General features: G+C 41.0%; 1 protein-coding gene and 1 long non-coding RNA gene across 3 annotated transcripts; both read right to left on the reverse strand.

Annotated features, from left to right (window-relative positions):
- Window positions 1-572: 572 nt before the first annotated feature.
- On the reverse strand, window positions 573-5,791 carry LOC135586896 (QWRF motif-containing protein 2-like). Of its 2 annotated transcripts, XM_065193499.1 has the most exons (6): window positions 4,152-5,790; window positions 2,873-2,992; window positions 1,776-1,892; window positions 1,596-1,685; window positions 1,042-1,149; window positions 573-958 (listed from the first exon to the last, which is right to left on the reverse strand). In XM_065193499.1, the coding sequence occupies exons 1-6, from the start codon at window positions 5,493-5,495 to the stop codon at window positions 896-898; spliced, it is 1,842 nt and encodes a 613-aa protein (XP_065049571.1). In that variant the 5' UTR covers window positions 5,496-5,790; the 3' UTR covers window positions 573-895. The 2 variants fall into 2 exon arrangements, with proteins under 2 accessions (XP_065049571.1, XP_065049572.1); XM_065193500.1 differs by lacking the exon at window positions 2,873-2,992 and having other exon boundaries at window positions 4,152-5,791.
- Window positions 5,792-8,168: 2,377 nt separating this feature from the next.
- On the reverse strand, window positions 8,169-10,017 carry LOC135680067 (uncharacterized). The gene is made up of 2 exons (XR_010515404.1): window positions 8,636-10,017; window positions 8,169-8,553 (listed from the first exon to the last, which is right to left on the reverse strand). It is a non-coding gene; the product is annotated as an uncharacterized LOC135680067 (long non-coding RNA).
- Between the last annotated feature and the right edge of the window lie 8,390 nt (window positions 10,018-18,407).

An 18,407-nucleotide genomic window follows, 5' to 3' on the forward strand; every position in this document is an offset into this window, starting at 1 on the left:
CATCTTACCTAATTAGATAGGATCACGTAATCTAACTTTTCTGTTCGAATATCTCAATTTTCTCATATCTCAACTCGAGATAGATTGGAAATTGAATCCCCATCGACCCCAAATCATTTTACATATCTAGATTCATAAGAGTAATGTTAGTTTGACAAGTCCCACATAGTTCTACATCAAGAAAATCAAACTTGGTATCTCCTGTTTAAACTATAAATAAGCGTATGGGTTTAAAAGTCACATGCACCACAAGAAAAACTTAAGTGTTTGTTTTAGGTTTAAGTTCACACTCAGTTAAATAATTTGGGTTTATAGTTTAAGTTTTTTTTGTTTAATATTTTTGGATGTTTTATGGCCTAGGAATATCTTCTAAGACATTTGTAATAATCTTTTTTTTACAATAATGATTTGCTCCTCCTTCGTCGTGAAAGTAGATCAATTGATCGAACCATGTAAATTTGATTTTCTTGTCTCTTTTATCATTCTGATTTATTATTATTTTTTATTACCAAATTACCTTTTGATAAAATTTCTGGGGCAAGCTGTAACAAGTATGATAGCATCATCATATATGTACATGAACTTTTCCTTTGATTTAGTATGAGTCGAACAACATTCAGGTATACAGGCAAGCCAATTCTTGCAAGAAAAGAAGAGAAAAAAAAGGCCATCGCTATGATGATACACATACACCAAAAGAGATCAAAAGAACCGAAAAGAAGATACACAAATCAACCACCCCCCAGGCCATATAGGTAGTATTAGGCCATTAGCTTTCCAGCAGAGCAAACCAATACTTCATGCTTTATTTCCTTTCGCAATCCTCCAGTTAGAAAAAGAAGAGTTTGTTGTGATGTTAGTGACCACAAATTTAGCAAGAGAATCTTCTCTGTGTTTAGATCAGGTGGGCTCCTCGTTTTAGTTGTATCAGATGCCCTTGCAGGCTACATTGTTTTACCTGGTTCATCAGTTTGTGTTAAGAAATTACTGGATGATACCTGGAATAAGGAAAAAGGAAATGGCTGCAGAAGTGAGACTTACATTCATAGCTGCTACTGTGGATAGGAGATCTCTAGATCGGTCAAGTAGTGCTCGTTCTTGGGCAACCACTTTAGTTATGTTAGATACCAAGGTACTCATTCCTTCTACCTGTACAAATGTATATGCGTACGGAAATCAGGTAAGAAAAAAATCTTATGGCATTAACCTATGTCCTATGATCAGATACAGTAATCTGTGTTAAAGGACAGATCAAACACTTGGAATCATGTAGATGACATGAGGTAGGTTGTTCTCGGAGAAAACACATCAGAATGAACCAATTAGCTGGTATGTGACGAAGAAATTTTCCTTCGAACATGTCAATGAATTATCAGGACACAGGTTTGTATTGGAGCTGTTTGTGCCTATTTCTACAATTGAGTCATTTTGGTTTCTATTTTTATCATTCCTCTTAATCAATCATTTTTGTTCCTTATGCAAAAGGCTGACAGAGAATTTGAAATATGCACCAGTTTTATATACTCCAAAGCATCTAAAGCAATGATGGAAGAAAAGACTACCACTGGACAAGATGATTTTGTATAGGCAGTCACCTTTGATAGTAGAGAGAATATTGAGGATCCCATTGCCTGCATCATATCGACTGTTGAACTAACAGCATCTTTAACTTCCAAGATGTCTGCCTGTGAAATAAGCAAACCATGTTATTTCTCAAAGTTTGGACTGATGTCACCGAGTTCATTCATTGAAATGAAGAATCAGAGGATACTAACCTTGGCTCCACTAACAACAGGAAGACGGAGTGTGCTAGCATTTAATGCTTCAATAGATCCGCATAATGAGCTTGAATGATCTTTCTCCATGACAGACCATTCATCCAAAGAGGCCATCTGCACTAACGAAGTTGTAGAAATTCAAATCTGATGCTCATAAACAACTAAATGTATAACAAATGGCTGGTTTCAACAAGGACATGTAATCAGCTAAAATTAACCAGATCAATCAAATTGGCAAAAGTTCATCTGCATAAACTGGGATTTATAAGTTTAACAGAGAATTGGACAGGAGTAGTGGCATCATTTGACATCGACCATGACTAGCTTGGGTCAATAAGCAACCTAACTGATTCTAATGAAGACTTGAGTTGCGATTCTCTCTTATAAGTTCAAGGGTATCAGGATGGACCCAAACAACTCTTGATTTGAATTGACCATTTTTAGGATTCACCAAGTTTTGAAAAACTTGACACTAACTCTTAAGTAATTCACTATTCATTGTCAATTTGTTAGGCAGAAACATGTCAAGAATGTATTGTCGAACCTAGCAAATTGTGTCCATTAGATTTCACCATTGCCACTCGAGTATTTTCTCTCAAGATATTTCACTTGTAGTTTTTGGTTGAACCATAAGAGGAATGATATGATTTCTGTCTCCATGGCTACTTATTGATGACAAAGAGATGATTTTATTCCACTTATCATATGATTGTCTGTTCCTCTCCTCCATACACACTTTTGGAGGCTAGAGGAATCCTGGGGAGTTTCAACTTGGCACTTTGGTTTTATGAAACTACTCTGCATAAACAACAAGAGAATTGTGTAAAATCTTCCAAAAAACATTTTGGTTTCTTTGTTATCCAAGGCTTCCCAACTAGGAATATGGTGGGTGGTTGGCATCTTGAGCAAAGAGCCACATTTACGATTACTTCAAATTTTCATCGAACATACACTGATTGATCAAAATGTCCAAATATACTTCATTAAATATGAGGGAGAGAAGAAGCACTGAACTAAACTAAAACTAAAAGATAGGTTAACAAAGACTTTCACAGATAATCAAACAAAGAGACTATCGGGAAACAAAGGCTTACTTGCCCCTTAAGAATGGAAGTTAGCTTTAAATTTTGTGTCAAAAGTTGTAGCTTGATCCTTTTAATAGTGATGGAATCACGCATCTTTGAGGTAGTTATCCATGCATCATACAGTTTCTTCTGTAAAGATCAAATGAAAACTTTAGCTATTAAAGCACCATATAAATTTCATTGAGATAGATGAAACAAAAAGCATTAGTTAACCACAATTTTAGACTTGAATGAAAGCATAACTATAACATTCAGGACAAAATTCATGAGCAAAAACATCAAATTAAGGATGATGTAACTGAAGGCAAAACAATAGATGAAAAGGATGATTTAACTGAAAGCATAACTAAAACATTTAGCAAAAATAATAGCAAGAAAAAAGACAACTAAAGCTCCATCTGGCTTATATGAGACGATCCGTCTTTTCTTGTAACAGTAGTCATCCATTCCAACAATGTGTACTAGACTAACCTTCAATATATGTAGTTTCTAAACAGTCCAACATTTTGATCCTTAAAGCATGATAGTACTTGTATACACATCCTTTTAAATGTTTCTTTAAACTGCAGGGTTATCGGAAAACTATATACAACACAACAATTAGTCGCTTTTTAATGTTCTTTTTCTTTTCATGAGCAACATCTTCTATAGTCTTTTCTTCTTCTTCTTTAACAGTAAATCAAATATTCTGCAATCATATTTTTCCATTATTTTAATGCACCATATTTTCTTTGGTTCCAAAGGACACTAGTAATTGCCTTGTTCTGAGCTATCGGAAACAAATGATTTCACAGAATATATAAATCACGAAAGTCAAATCAAACAGTAGAATCTGAGAAGAGAAGATCATTAGGACAATTTCAACTCACAACCAAGGACATAATAAAGTTCTAAAGTTTCATCATATTTTCAGTACAGTAATATTACAAGTGTAGTACAAGTGCACAACAGGAATTATTGATCATATGCTGATCATTACATGAAGCGGAAAATAAGGAAAAGAAAATACTTACAAGTTTGGTCTTTTTAATTCAAGAACATGAAACGAAAGCTATAGTTATTTGGTAAGGAATGAAAGACTGAAAAAGAAACAAAAGTTTTGTGCCGAAAGGAATTAGAGAACCTACTCTTATGCCAAAGCAAACTACTTGACAGAATAACCAATTTACATGTACGACATGTATGATCATGTTATGCTGGGGTAGTCAGCACAAATAGGAACTTGATCACAAACTACCGCATATATAACAAGCACTAAATTGAAGAAGAAAATTAACATCAACATTACCTCTACAGCTAGTTTCTGCATTAGCAGTGCAGAATAGGCCCTGGCATTAACACATCGCCATTGCAAATGCCGGTTATCAAGCAACCTCAACAAGTGAGCTTCCTCAATCCGATTCTCCCCTTTCTTTGCCCTCCGCACTTCAGTAGAAAAGCTTATAATTGAAGGGGCATTGCCCGGCTGACCAAATGGTGAGCTGTTCAATAATGCATTACTCCTTGTCCGCAATGGACTAGCCATACCCCTCGATGGTGAAGTTATAGGCTTGCTAAGAGAAGAAGGTGCCATGGTTCCATGGTGCAGAGAAGCTGGCCTCGAACAAGACAAAGGGTTATCCACCGACAATTTCTTCACCGTTCCCAGCTTTGGTTGTACCACGGGCCTTGCGTCCGGTGAAGATGAAGGGGAGCAAGGCTCAGGATGCCGATACTGCCGGTTGTTCGTCTCCTCCCAAAATCTTGCCGGCACACTGATCCCACGGGGAGTCACCTTTGCCCGTGGGAGCACAATGAATTCTGGCGTCCCAGAATTACTACCAGAAGACACACTATCGGTATCGGACGAAGCTGAGAGATCACCCTGGTCAAACGAAGCCCTCCTCGTAGTATCATCAAACATCATAGACTGCTCGAGTAACCTGACGGTGGCCAAAATGGGTTCTTTCTTCTCAGAGGAACAATTCAAGCTCCTCGTCAACGGGTTGGACGGCGGAGCTCTCGAAGCGGGCCACAGGTGGTGGCTGTCTGAGGGCCTCGAATTCTCTAAATGATCACCAGCCTTCGCCAGAGGGGCACAAGTGGCACCATGACTCCGCCGCTCGGACGTGGGGGACGCGGGCTTGGGTCGGCTGATCCGGTAGAAGAAGGATTCCCCCTGGAAGGAGACCGAGAGGCTCCGGGTCATGCAGAAGGCACGGGTGGCAGCGGAGGGCTCGGCCGGAGTCGGGCAGGGATGGGCGACAGTCGTGGAAGGCCGAGCCCGACCGACGGAGTGCGATCGCTTCTGGGCCGCACACTGGGGCAAGGCCGGCGGCGTCGATGGCCGGGGGGTCACGAACGGCGACGGGAAGCGCCGAGAGCTCGAAGAAGAGAAGGTAGTGGTGGTAGAACACGAAGTGGCCGTAGAGGACGAGGGGCAGCTATAAGAGGGGAGGAACCGAGAATTGACCTTCTTGGTGCGAGCTCGTCCTGCGCCGGTGGCGGCATTGTCCTTCTCGGAGGGGATCAGCATCCGGGGATGAGGGTTACGGAGACCGTCTCTATGCGGCGGGGCAGAAGCGTTCTTGTGGGGATTCGGAGATTTCCTGGACCCGGCGGCGACGGTCGTGGCTGCGGTGGCGGCCACCATCGATCTAGTTCGAGATCCCGGCGACCTATCTCGATCTCCGACTTTCTTCTCGAACTACGACAGCCAGTAGCGGGAAAGGCAGTTAGCGGTCACATCGCCAGGCGGAGCACCAGACCCCAGACCTCTTCTACACTCCTTGACGGAGGAGAATTAGAAGAATTGGAAGCAGAAGAAGAGAGTGGGAAGCAAAGAGAAAGGCTTTGCATCTCAGAGCAGGTGGAGGTTTAGATTCTTTCCCCCTCTCTTCTCATCTCTCTCTCTCTCTCTCTCTCTCTCACACACACACACACATTATATCCCCAAGCTTTCTTTATTTGTATTTTAGTGGGGTGTTTGCTCCCTTGCTAAGATAGGAGTGGGAGTGTATAATATAATTGAGATTGTAAACTGGAGTTTGCCAACAGTGAGCTAACACATGAAATGCAATAAATAGTGGCACAAAGAGAGAACAAATGGGTGGGGGCAGAGGAGCATCCAATCCCTCAACATCTTAAGCTACCGCCCGTCGAACAACCATATAAATGATGTGATGTATTAAGAACAAAATACATGATGATGGGGTAGTTTCCACCAAAGGGATCTCTCACCTTTCTCTGCACTTCTTCTCGGTTTTAGGAACTGTGTGGGGTCGAGGTGGTCAAGAAGGAAACATTAGTTGATGAGTCCGGCTCATGTCCCTTATCGGATCCTTATTTTGGTGGTCATCATTAATGGTTTAGGCAGGATTAGGTGTGCATTGCTCTCAGCATGCTCAGCTTGCAAATGCAGGTAAAGCTCTTACCATGCTGAGCCATTGGACAACTTTTGTCTCTTCTTCTTCCACGGACTCCCAACTGTACCTTCTTCCGCAACGATAACGAAGGGAAGGAAGATGTTGATCTACGTGGGGTTGCAGTATGTATCTTCCTGGGGACATATGGTGTGGTGAGACATCAGTGTCAAATAGGACATTTTAGCTATATATATGTATATGGTATAGTGGCTTCGTGAGGTGAATGAACAACATAATAGAATTATTGTTAGGTTAGGCTTTGGAGTCAGCTTTCCGGTCTCCCTTCCCAACCCCCACCCGTGTGTGGGGTGGGTGGGGAGGAGGGGGGCGAGGGTGGGGTGGTGGGGCACTACCGACCTCTCACACGTTGTCATTGTGCTCATCAGAGCCCACGGGCGGTTCTCCGTCCTCCCTTACCGGTCAATGATTGAGCTCGGAGGACTATAGCTGGTGAGAGGTAATTAATTAAGAGGTTGCTCAATCACTTGATGCCAATGTTTTCACCATCTAAACACTGTTTGTGTACCCGATGGGAAGAAAACGCATGCTAACTCAGAAAGAAAGATGGATTCAGATGCTAGAGAACAAAACATCTGTTCTTGGTTAACATCAGAAAGTAGTCCTTCCCCAAGTATCTAAGCTTTCAAAGATCAAGAAATTTTGCATCATATCCAAGGGAAAAGTAGAAGCAGAAAGATTTATTGTTAGAGTAGCAGAACATGAGAGAGAGAGAGAGAGAGAGAGAGAGAAGCTATCAGACAATAATTTATAAGGAGACTCAGATCATCAGTACCAAACTGGTGTAGACATTGAAAGACCAAAATTTGCAGTTCGTCACCTCTACCTGTACATCAACATTTCAAGCTTAGCGATAAAGACAGTAAAGTTCAATGAGATCTGGTCCCCTTTGTGAACATTCCACCACCAAGCTTTTGGGGTCCATTGTCTTTATTATATTTTACAGAGAGGCACAGTTCATCCACTTTTCTCATCTCCATCCTTTTATCACGAGAAATCCTTGTGGGTCTGCATGCAGCACCAAAGTGAAAGCCTTTACACTGCAGGGAATCTCACTTTTGTCGAAGCTCTGACCTCTGTGTTCCCCCAACACTTTCCATCAAGGCACCAAAGAGACATCAACCTTCTGAAGACATCAGTTTGGATCCAAAGAACTTTGCGTGTAGGAAGCAGTTCATGTCATGCTGACTGCAGTTGTGAAACCTCATACAATGTCATGGTGGCCAAAGAAGACAAGACTTTCTTCAACTCCAGTCATAATGGCCAAAGAAACACAAACATTGGACTTGTGGAAATATGACTCGAGAGATTTCCAACACAAACATGAAAGTTTGGTAAATAAATTACAGCAAAAACGAAAGAAAGAAAGCAAAAAAAAGAAGAACAGAAAGCTATTAGAATGATTGATCTTGTGAACAGGGAAAGGAAAACAGTTAAACCCAGCATTAGCTTGCTGCTTCAAGATCTGTTCACAGAAACCTAGCTCTCGATTGATTGCCTATGTTGACAAAATGCAGTACAAAGTGAGGTAAAGTGACATGTAATATAATCATGTCAATATGATAGTGCGATAGCATGGAGAAGATTCAAGCTTGTGCATTAACAATGGAGGTTCATCGTAATCTCCTTCATTTTCTTCCAAGAGTAGGCTCGGTCTATTTCTTGACATAAAGGCGAAAGGTATTATGTCTCAATCAATTCACAGTTCTAAGATTATTCTGACATGTTTTACTGATCTGCTTTTGAGAGCAAGCGTCCGGTTTAACCGTTGTCATTTGAAGACTTGAAGAACAAGACGTAGGGATCTTATCGGGACGAACCAAGGAGCGTCGTCTTCCCCAATGTGTTACAACGAATAGTTGCAGAAGATCATATCTTCCGGATAAAAACATCAAACCGAGCGTGGATATTATACAACTACATGCATAGTCTTTGTTTCACCATCGGACAAGAGAGTCATAGTAGCTTGCCGTACTTGGTTTATCCTGATGAGTATTACAACACCAGAAACTTAGTAATTAACAGTACACGTACAGATCTGATAAGTGATAGGCGAAGCAGAGCTGCTCAGGGAGATGATCCATGCTTGGGTTGGCTTGGTGGCGTTGGCCGGGGGATACATGGCATGCGAGGAGTACCGTGTTCGATTGGTCAGGATTTGATGGCGGCTTTCGAGCTTGGCACTGTATCGAATGGGAAGTAATCCTCCACATTTGCACCTGCTAAATCCCTTCCATTTCTCATGGCGCTGATGTCGAAGCTGTCGTCCTGAGAAGAATGCATGCTCGTTAGTACCATTTGATCAGGGAGAAGGCATTCTGCTATGCCTGTGAAACACCAGTGATGGTACCTTCAATTTCTTGTTGGTGATGATCGCCATGACACCTCCACCCTTTGCAGGCACAGTTGAGGCATAACCTGCAGCAATGGCGACTCTATTGCTAGAGGAAAAGAACGCAACCGCTGCTCCAGCCACGAAAACCAGAGCAAAGAAGCGCAAAGATCCCATCTTTCCACAGGATTCTTCTGCACCACAATGATATCTGCCGCGTGCCTGTAAGCTAGGCAAAGAAGGGGCTCGCAAACAGGCCCTTAAGTAACAGAGGAGCCCATAATTGTTGGGACAGGGGAGAACAGGGGCTGAAGGGAACCGGAGCAGGGAGTTCCTTTCGTCACCACCGCCACAGATTTTAAGGGGGCACCGGGAAACCCGCCATGACTGCCTCCCACGCTCCCTTCCCTCCCTCCATTTACTATAGTACGCTGAGAGACCGGGAATTAAAAACCAGGGAGCGTGAGCGTGGGCGTGGGGAAGAGAGCACGCACGCTCCGCGGATTGCAGGCAAAACCACTAAAGAGTAGTGCGTCGTGCGTGACCATATTACTACTGGCTTAATGAATCTGTCGTGAGCGACCGATGTAAAGAAGGCCATATTGCAGATTCCGAAGCAGAGGAATCTATTTAGTAGGTTAACACTGGTAAAAGATGACAGTATTTACCCTCAATTCCCATGGCTTCTCCGTAACTGCGTGAGGTGGGCGTTAATTCTGCTTCCTGTTTCTGTCATGCATTTGATCAAACAAGTACCGGACGTATTTTAAGGAAACGCACAGAGTACCGTTCGGTGCGTCACCTCTCAAAAACTCGACGTTTACTCCTTCCATCAATGGCGATACCCTCTCCTCTCTCCCCTTCTTCGATTACGTCATGAAATTTCTCTACCCATGACCCCTTTCAGCGAGAGTTTGCTGAGGAAGAGCAGCTCTCTGTCGGCAAATCCGGGTAGGTGGAAGCTCGAACGACTTGCGACCACTTGCCGTCATCGCTGTTTCCGGATTCCCTCCTGCTTCAGGTTTTGCCTTTTCATCAAGTAAATTAACATTTGACTGGAGATTATGAGTCGAGGTGGATGTAGTCATCGATCGATGATGAGCTTGGGATTTTGTGAGCTACACCTGTTTGCTTTAATGTCCAAAAGAGTCTTAGTGCATGTAGTCATCGAGCTGTAGTGAAAATAGAAAGAATTCTCGTGAGAGTATTCATGCGTTCCATCTCATACATTGAATTGCATGCAACCTGTGATAATGGCATACCCAACGACGTCTCGGTCCCAACATTGGCAATACAAACAACAACCTTTACGTTTCGTATTGATTGATGCAATCAAGTGATAGGTTCCCCCGGTCCACTTGCATCTCACGACGCTGTCAACGTGGTAGGTTCCCCCGGAATTATTAGGCCTCGGTCACATGTTGGCCTATGGGAGCATCAAACATTTGTTCTTGTTTTAACCAACATGGAAGAAACACACGCACGTCTCTTGTTGGATCATCACCTTCCATTTGTTAGTGGACTTGTCACCAGACCTATGGAAGTACTCCAAAGAAATTACAAAAGCATATTTCCAGAACATAAATTACAAATTATATAGTTGGCCTCGGCAGGGAAAAGACGAGATACGAAAACATACATAGTGACCATCCACTAATCGATACAAAAATATGATTGATTGGCAACTGATATGAGCTAATACCAGCATCATGATACCTTACCAATGCACATAACACGTATCTTAAGGCCGGCCATTTATACAGAGAGTGGTCTTTTGCTCAGCAAGCCCTAACATTTGCTATTTACAACAGCCACCGAGAAGGTCGCCACGCGTGCGACGCCCTTAGAACCTGCGGCAGAAGCAGAGGCCGGCCCACTCCCACACGTGCGACTCGTCCCGCCGGCGCGTCCGCCTCGGTGCTGCCACCCGGAGCGGTCCGCCCCGCCCCCCCGACTCCGTCAGCAACTCCCACAAGACGTGCACGTCCTCGTACTCGCACGTACTCACCTCCTCCCTCAGCCGCGTCAGCCCTGCGAGATAGCACCGGGAGAAGAGGAATTAAACCCCGGCCATCCGAAGGAGGCATTGGGTGCGGAAGAGGGACTCACCGGATTTGCTGATCCCGAGGCGGATGGCGACGCCTGCCCAGACCCTCCTCATCGGCGATGTTACCCGATCCCACCAAGCCATCCCTCGCCCCAGAGAGAGAGAGAGAGAGAGAGAGAGGGGGGGGTTTGAAGCGGACGCTCACCGATCCGGTGAGGTCCTCCAAATGCCCCCTTTTAAAAAGCCACGTCTCTGTTCACCGCCGAACCCAAGCCGTCTACCGAGTCGCCACGTGCCGGTCACCTCCTCTTGGAATACCTCCCCGTCGGACGGGAAGATTTTTCTTTTCCCGCTCCCCAACGGTGCCATCCACCGACACGTAAGCGTGTGGGGACCACCAGATCATCCCGTTATCCGTGATTTGAATCGGATTGGAGGCATCAGATCTGAAACAGCAGCTGACTGTGCCGTATACTCGAGCGATGACTGCGATAAAAGTATGGGCGTGTCCGACATCGCGGCCCACATGCGAGTTAGGTATGCCAGAGCGTAACGGTCGCGAACGGTGGGCCGGGTTTGATCCGAGTAGGTTAACTACCAGCGGCGGACCGTTGGGGGCGTGCTGCAGGAAACTTGGAACCCCGTGATCATTCGATCCGTCACCATCGTGATTCAATCATGGACCTTCCTCTCTAACCTTTTAATAGGACGAATTTTCGAAAAAAATATTGGTTTTCTTTTTTTTTCTCTCTCTCTCTAAGAGAATTATATTTTTTTTTCCTCATTAAATATCGTTATTTCTTAAAAATTTAAAGACACTCTCGTGTTATTTTTCTTCTCGTTTATTTATAACAACTAAGTTGATTTTTGATTGTTTGAGTTAGACATCGGTTTAGAGCCGATCGAGATCCTCTTCTATGTTTATCTCATCTCGACTATAATCAATTCATATGATTTTGAAGATATCAAATCTTACAAAATTAGGTCGAGGATGTTTTGACTAATATCTCTCTTATGATTAAGTTACTTCGAAACTCAAAAGATTTGGAACGAACTATAAAATTATGCTCAAGAGTATATAGAATACACATAGAGAGCCGGTGGACTCTTAAAGTCATTACTTTCTTGATTGGTGCTAGTTTTGGGGAGTGAATATATATTTCTCTTGATCTTAATTGTGGTAGGATTATATAGAGCCCAATAGTATAGTGACAATTCAACCAATTCGATCACATGATATTAAAAGGTTATCTTACCAGACACTATGGTGTTAGACAAGCATTGTCCATGTAGGCCAAATGTATCGAGCATGCATCGTTTGTGCGAGTCCAAGGTGTCAGGCTAATGTTCATGTTTTCATCTTCGTATCAATAACAAGTTTCATTTTAGTCTGATTTAGTATATTAATAATTGATTGAATGAATTAATACTTAGTTGTGAAATCTCTTTATTCTTCTTGTTCTTCTCTATGATTTCATAGCTTTTCAAGAAAATTTATAAAATACGAGACTAGCTAAACTCTATACGCCTTATTTCTAGGCTAAACACAAAGAAAGAGAGAGAGAAGGGGATGACCATATTGTCATTTTAGAGAATAAAGTTAGAAATTAAGTTTCAAATTGGGTTCAAGCCCAAGGTGATTAAAAACTCTTTATAAATGGAGCCTAATTGGCCCATTTTGTTGCATGCCACTCATTTTATTCTTTGTTTAAGATGTGTCATGTTTCGTGATAATTGACCTATTAATTTTGTTGAACCCATATTGCTCGTCAAAATACTTAAGCCCATTTTTGATGTAATAATTTCATCTATAAATAACTCTTTCAATCCTTCATCGTGTCCTAATACTATGGAAGTTTTGATACCAATTGTCATGATATAACTTTGTACATAGGTAATCATTTTCTACTCAAAGACTTTCACCTTAATATTAGGTTGGCTCTAATATCAATTGTTATGATTTTGATAGGATAATTGACATATTAACTTTATTAAATCAAAATTATTGATTAGAATGCTTCAATAAAAATTGATAATAATATTATCAAATCATATAAATCAATCTTAATCTTATTTATTTCTGATTTAGTATTAGTCGGGGTGTTACTTAGGTAAATTAAACCTTTTGTAAGGAAAAGAACAAGAAAAAATAATATAATGATTATTCTTTGCTCCTAACATGAAAAGGCTAAAAGTACTATTATAAGAATACGATAGTGTGATCTTTTAGTAGGAATAGATGTGGTTTGATTTCTTAGTGTGACATTTCTATATATTCATTCACTCATTAGTTCTTTCGTTGTACATCATTTCATTCATCTCGAGGTTGAGGGACAATGGTATTATACAAAAACAATAAAAATAAAATTATAAGTTTCAATTGAAACAGTTATATTATAAGGCTATAAAATAACAAAAATATTATGTAATATTCATATCCTCGATCATAAGCATTTATATGTAATAAAATTTAAAAACAATACAAAATTATAAATAATGATCACTATCCCGAACAATCAATACAATACAAAGATAGATAAATACGTGAAATCTATACATTGTTTTAGTACATATTATTTACCTACCCAAAGTGGATTTTTAGTAAATATTATTTACCATCACAAAGTACATACGTGAACATAAAAATATCTCGAGTACATCAGGGTATAGCTATTGCTCTTCTCAATCATCTGAACTCATTTACTAATTAAACATGAATATTTGTCAAACACCCCTCTAATATAATTTTATTAAGTAACTCATGTAAATAAAGTCAAAATCTATCGTAACAAAATCCATAAGGAAAAATTAATTTTTTTGTCATGTGAAATTTATTATAATGAATCAACTAAACTTAAAATATTTATAGAACAATCAAACTCTAAATTAAAAAAAAGAAAAATACTTTTATGTGAATTTATTATCTCCGAGTAGTTTAAAGAAGTTTAAAGATACCCAATACACAATTGGTGGCAAAAGAAGTTGCCGATACTTAAGATAGAAGTAATGGGTCATGTCATACACTCGGACAAGATAAGATTTGGCATCCATCGTGTCTCGAGAGGTTTCATCTCATGTCCTCGGCGGGCCCCGGAGAATCCATGCACAATCATGCATTCGACACCCTTTCTAATTCTCACCTTCTTCCTCCTTCACAAAGCTTCTTTGTGCCAACCCTCACGTCGAGCTACAAGAGATGGCAACGCACATACTCCACGCCAAACACCACTCGCCCAATGAATGATCACATAATTTAACTCCAAGGAAACCTCTTATTATTAAGTTGATCTCAATGCCGAGATGCACCAACAAGTTGCGAGTGGTAGCAATCCTATTGTAAGCATCTACACTTGATGCCAATACCAATTCTTCGAACAAACTAGTTCTAAAAGTATTGAGTTTAGAACTTTTGGAGCACGGTGTTTGATAGAGTGATTATCGATGATATCACGTTGTCAAACTGACTTGATTTTGGATCACTTACATAACTCTGAAAATAATCGAAAGAACGTTTCTATTAAAAATATTCATATGTCTTAGATAAAAAGAGATATCCCGAGAAGATAGTCGTATATCGCTAATGATCGAAAGAGTTAGATTATATATATTAAGTTTGACTCATACTTAAAATTTTCCTTAATTGATTTTATTTGACTAGTCAATATAAAATTTCTATAGACTCGAGCTCTATGAAGACTAGAGTCGAATAAGATATTATAATTAATCTCTTGGATGCACAAAAAATAGGTGATAAAGATAAAATCATGGATGAAAACTTTGCCCTCTATCGGTGTCTAAAAATGCTCTAATTAAGCCAAATGGTAGTACTAATCGATTGGAGCAGGTGGGGGTCCTACCGATTAAAATAACAAAGAGGTGGGTGAGCCCCACCACACTCAAATCCAACCAAGCTCCAAATGTGTGCTTGTTTGCAAGCAGCGATGGCCACGTGCCATGTCCGTCCGTGACGTCAGGATCGCCACATGGGCTTTCATCTTTCTTTGTCTCCTTCACCCAAAGATTCCTCTCCTCCTTCTTCTTCCAATGGTCAATTCATATTCGTGTTTAGATTTCCTATGATTTATAGGATAGCAATATCATCATAAATTTTAATTATTTGAGATCGATTATTAATTAATATATTTTTAATAATATTTTATATTATTTTTTAGTTATATATATGTCTGATTTGTTCTTGGAGGAAGTCTCGATAATCAAAAATCGTTTACCATGAGATGATAGATAAGATAAATCATATTCATTTTCTCTATTTTAAGATTTTATTATACCTAAAATCATTAAATATTCTTCATAAAATAAAATAAATGATATCGAAGATCACTCAATACTATCATTCAATAAGTAAAAAAGAAGAGTTGCCGGTAGAAAGATAGCCGAGAGAAGCTCTTGTCAACGCTCTTCTCTTATTCTAAAGAGAATTCATTCTAAAGTTTATATTGGTTTGATATCAATTTTGACATTAATTAATATCAATTTTATATCATTTGTTATTATTATATAAACATATAAAATGAATGATATTGAGATACATGTTTCGATGTGGTATTTAATCAAATCCATAAGCATCGGACGGTAAATATAGACAACCAAAACCGAGAAGGTTTGGGTTGATATATATATTACTACATTTAACTTGCTAATGTTATGTCCACAACAAAATAATGTATATAATGATTATCAAATCTGATTAGGGTTGATATATATCATGTCAATGATTCAACTCAGAAGCTTGAGATAAATCTTAGTATATGTAATTGCTTGATTGACCCAATTATTTATTTATTTATTTATTTATCTTAATTTTAATTCATTGTTAGTAATTTAGTATTGACTGTAAATTTGATCAAGATTAATATATATATCAATTTAAGAACCAATTAAACCCAAAAGATTAAGCTAATAGCTTATGGGTCAAAACCTAATACATGTAACTTAACTCTTTTAATCCTTATCAATATCATATTATTCTCTTATTTTTATCTTTCTTCATCTCACACACATTAATATTTTAAAATATACTGACACTTAAATAAACATATTGACCTTAGTAATCGGAAGTATGTGATGTTTGGAATGTGCAATACATCCCTATCAATTATTTCTAGCTTAAAAATATTAAAAATGATATAAAATTTAAAATATATATGATTGTTGAATCTCGTATTTTGATGATGAAACTACTTGATATATGTTTATGATTTAATCTGCGTTTTGAGTGACGCAGGATGCTTCGATCAGGATGAGACAATTAAAGCAGGAAAATCATGTTGTGCCGAAGGAACATGTCAGAAGATTGGACGTCGGGCCGGTGGATCGGTCGGCGTATCGACAGAAGGCTTCGGGCCGTGGACTCGGGCATCGGGCCAAGAAGAGCGGGTATTGTGCCAAGGATATCGGAGTTGCGGAGTCAACTAGCCGATTGGGCAATAGGCTGCAGGAGAGGACGATGCGCCGAAGAATCGGACGAAGCGTCGAGAGACCAATGACATGTCGGACAACTTGGTTAATTGCTTAGGATTAATTGTCTCGATCGAAGTTTTGTTTTGTTGTGCAGGATTAACTACGATAAAAGAAAGACAAGCAGCAGGTGTTGCGCCAAGATCATGATCACGTTGGGAGTTCGAGAGTTCGACGGAAGTTCGGACGGTCGTCGGAGGTTCAGCGAGAACAGATCCGAGAAGTCCAGAAGCTTGCCAAGCGAAGCTCGTTGGAACTCGCCAAGTGGATCGTCGCAAAGTCCAGGAGTATGCCGGATGTCCGCAGAAGGATCACCGAGGGTTTATCGGATGATCGACGGAAGTTGGCCGGAAACTCGCCGGAAGAAGCGATTGACGCATCGGAGCAAAGCTGCAGAAGTTGTCTTAGAGTTAATCGTAGTTAGCATGATGATTAAACATGAAAATGAGAGGTGATCTCATTAGCTTAATCTTGGGGCAATTGGGCCCCTGAAAAGATTCAAATTGGGCCGAATGGAGTGAACCATTCGGACCCTGATTGCACCAGGAGGTGCAACCGCCCCAGCCAGGAGGTGCAACCGCCTGGGCTGTGAGGTTGGGAGGTGCAACCGCCCCAGCCAGGAGGTGCAACCGCCAGGGCTGCGAGGCTGGGAGGTGCAACCGCCCCAGCCAAGAGGTGCAACCGCCCAGAGCTCAGTCTTCGAGCTAGACTGGGCGGTGCAACCTCCTCTGTCAAGAGGTAGCACCGCCAGAGCTCAAGTTTCGAGCTCTGCCAGGCGATGCAACCACCGAGCTCAGTCTTCGAGCTCTGGCAGAGAGGTGCATCAGCCTGAGCTCAATCTCGAGCTCTGCCAGGTGATGCAACCACCAAGCTCAGTCTTCGAGCTCTGGCAGAGAGGTGCATCAGCCTGAGCTCAGTTTCGAGCTCTGCCAGGTGATGCAACCACCGAGCTCAGATTTCGAGCTCTGCCAGGTGATGCAACCACCAAGCTCAGTCTTCGAGCTCTGCCAGGTGATGCAACCATCGAGCTCAGGCAGAGAGGAGCAATCGCCTGAGCTCAGTCTTCGAGCTCTGCCAGGCGGTGCCACCTCTCCAGTCAAGAGGTGCAACCGCCTGATCCCAGAATTCTGGGATTTGATCGATTTGATCGTTTTGAGCTCGAATTTTGAATTGGGTTGGGGCCTATAAATACCCCACCCATTCAGCACTGAAAAGATATAGACCTACACCGAAATCTTGATCTTTTCTGTGATTCTAAGAGCTCAAAAGTGTTGTAAAGCCTTTAAGTCTCCTCCTTCTGTTCTTCAAGTTTTCAGTTGTAAAGTGAGGAGAGAAAGGTCTGTAAAGGTTGTCTCCTGAGCCTGTCAAAAGGAGAAGAAATTGTAAAAGGGCAGTTTGGCCTTCGCCTATTGAAGGAAGGCCCCTAGTTGACGTCGGCAACCTCGTCGGTGGAGGAAGCCAAAAGTGGAGTAGGTCAAGGCTGACCGAACCACTCTAAATCTCTGGTTTGCGTTTATTTTCGAGCACTTTATCATTACTGCAAACCTCCTTCATCACTACTGCTCTCTGCGCTTTCACGAACAAGTTCTAAGTGCTGTTCTTCCGAATCTGCATTCAGACGTAAATTCGTATTTTCATACATTACAGTTTACGTGTACGTTTGATTCTGCAGAACTGTCTTCCGTGCTTTTACGAATGAGCTTCCTTGCAGTTTACACTTACATTTTGATCCTATTGATAACTGCAAACTGTCCTCTACAATTTTACGAACGAGTTTTCAACATTTAGACGTAAAACTGCATTCAGACGTAAATCGGCTTTCCTCGCTCAATCATCAGATCTCAGTTCACGTTTACGTCTTGATTTTAACTGCATACTGCCTTCTGCGAGTATACAAACAAGTTTCAAAGTTTAGACGTAAATCTGCGTCTAGACGTAAAACTGCGTTTAGACGTAAATCTGCGTTTAGACGTAAATCTGAGTTTAAGACTTAAATCTGAGTTTAGACGTAAATCTGCGTTTAGACGTAAAACTGCGTTTAGACGTAAATCTGCGTTTAGACGTAAATCTGCGTTTAGACGTAAAATTGCGTTTAGACGTAAATCTGAGTTTAGACGTAAACTGCGCTTAGACGCAAAACTGCGCTTAGACGCAATCTGCGCTTAGACGCAAACTGCACTTAGATACAAACTGAGAATTTGCTTTTGCATCATAATAGTTTTTGAACGAACGCAGCTTTTGGTTTTTAATCGCTGTAAGATTTCC

This window comes from Musa acuminata, chromosome BXJ1-7 (assembly GCF_036884655.1).
Source record: "Musa acuminata AAA Group cultivar baxijiao chromosome BXJ1-7, Cavendish_Baxijiao_AAA, whole genome shotgun sequence".
Classification (NCBI taxonomy): Eukaryota; Viridiplantae; Streptophyta; class Magnoliopsida; order Zingiberales; family Musaceae; genus Musa; species Musa acuminata.

Excerpts from the sequence above, each read along its gene's own strand:
- LOC135586896 (XM_065193499.1), bottom strand. The coding sequence starts at position 5,495 with ATGGTGGCCGCCACCGCAGCCACGACCGTCGCCGCCGGGTCCAGGAAA. Across the intron at positions 2,993-4,151 it reads TGCAGAAACTAGCTGTAGAG|AAGAAACTGTATGATGCATG; the intron begins GTAATGTTGATG and ends TGATCTTTACAG. Across the intron at positions 1,893-2,872 it reads CTTCCATTCTTAAGGGGCAA|ATGGCCTCTTTGGATGAATG; the intron begins GTAAGCCTTTGT and ends TCGTTAGTGCAG.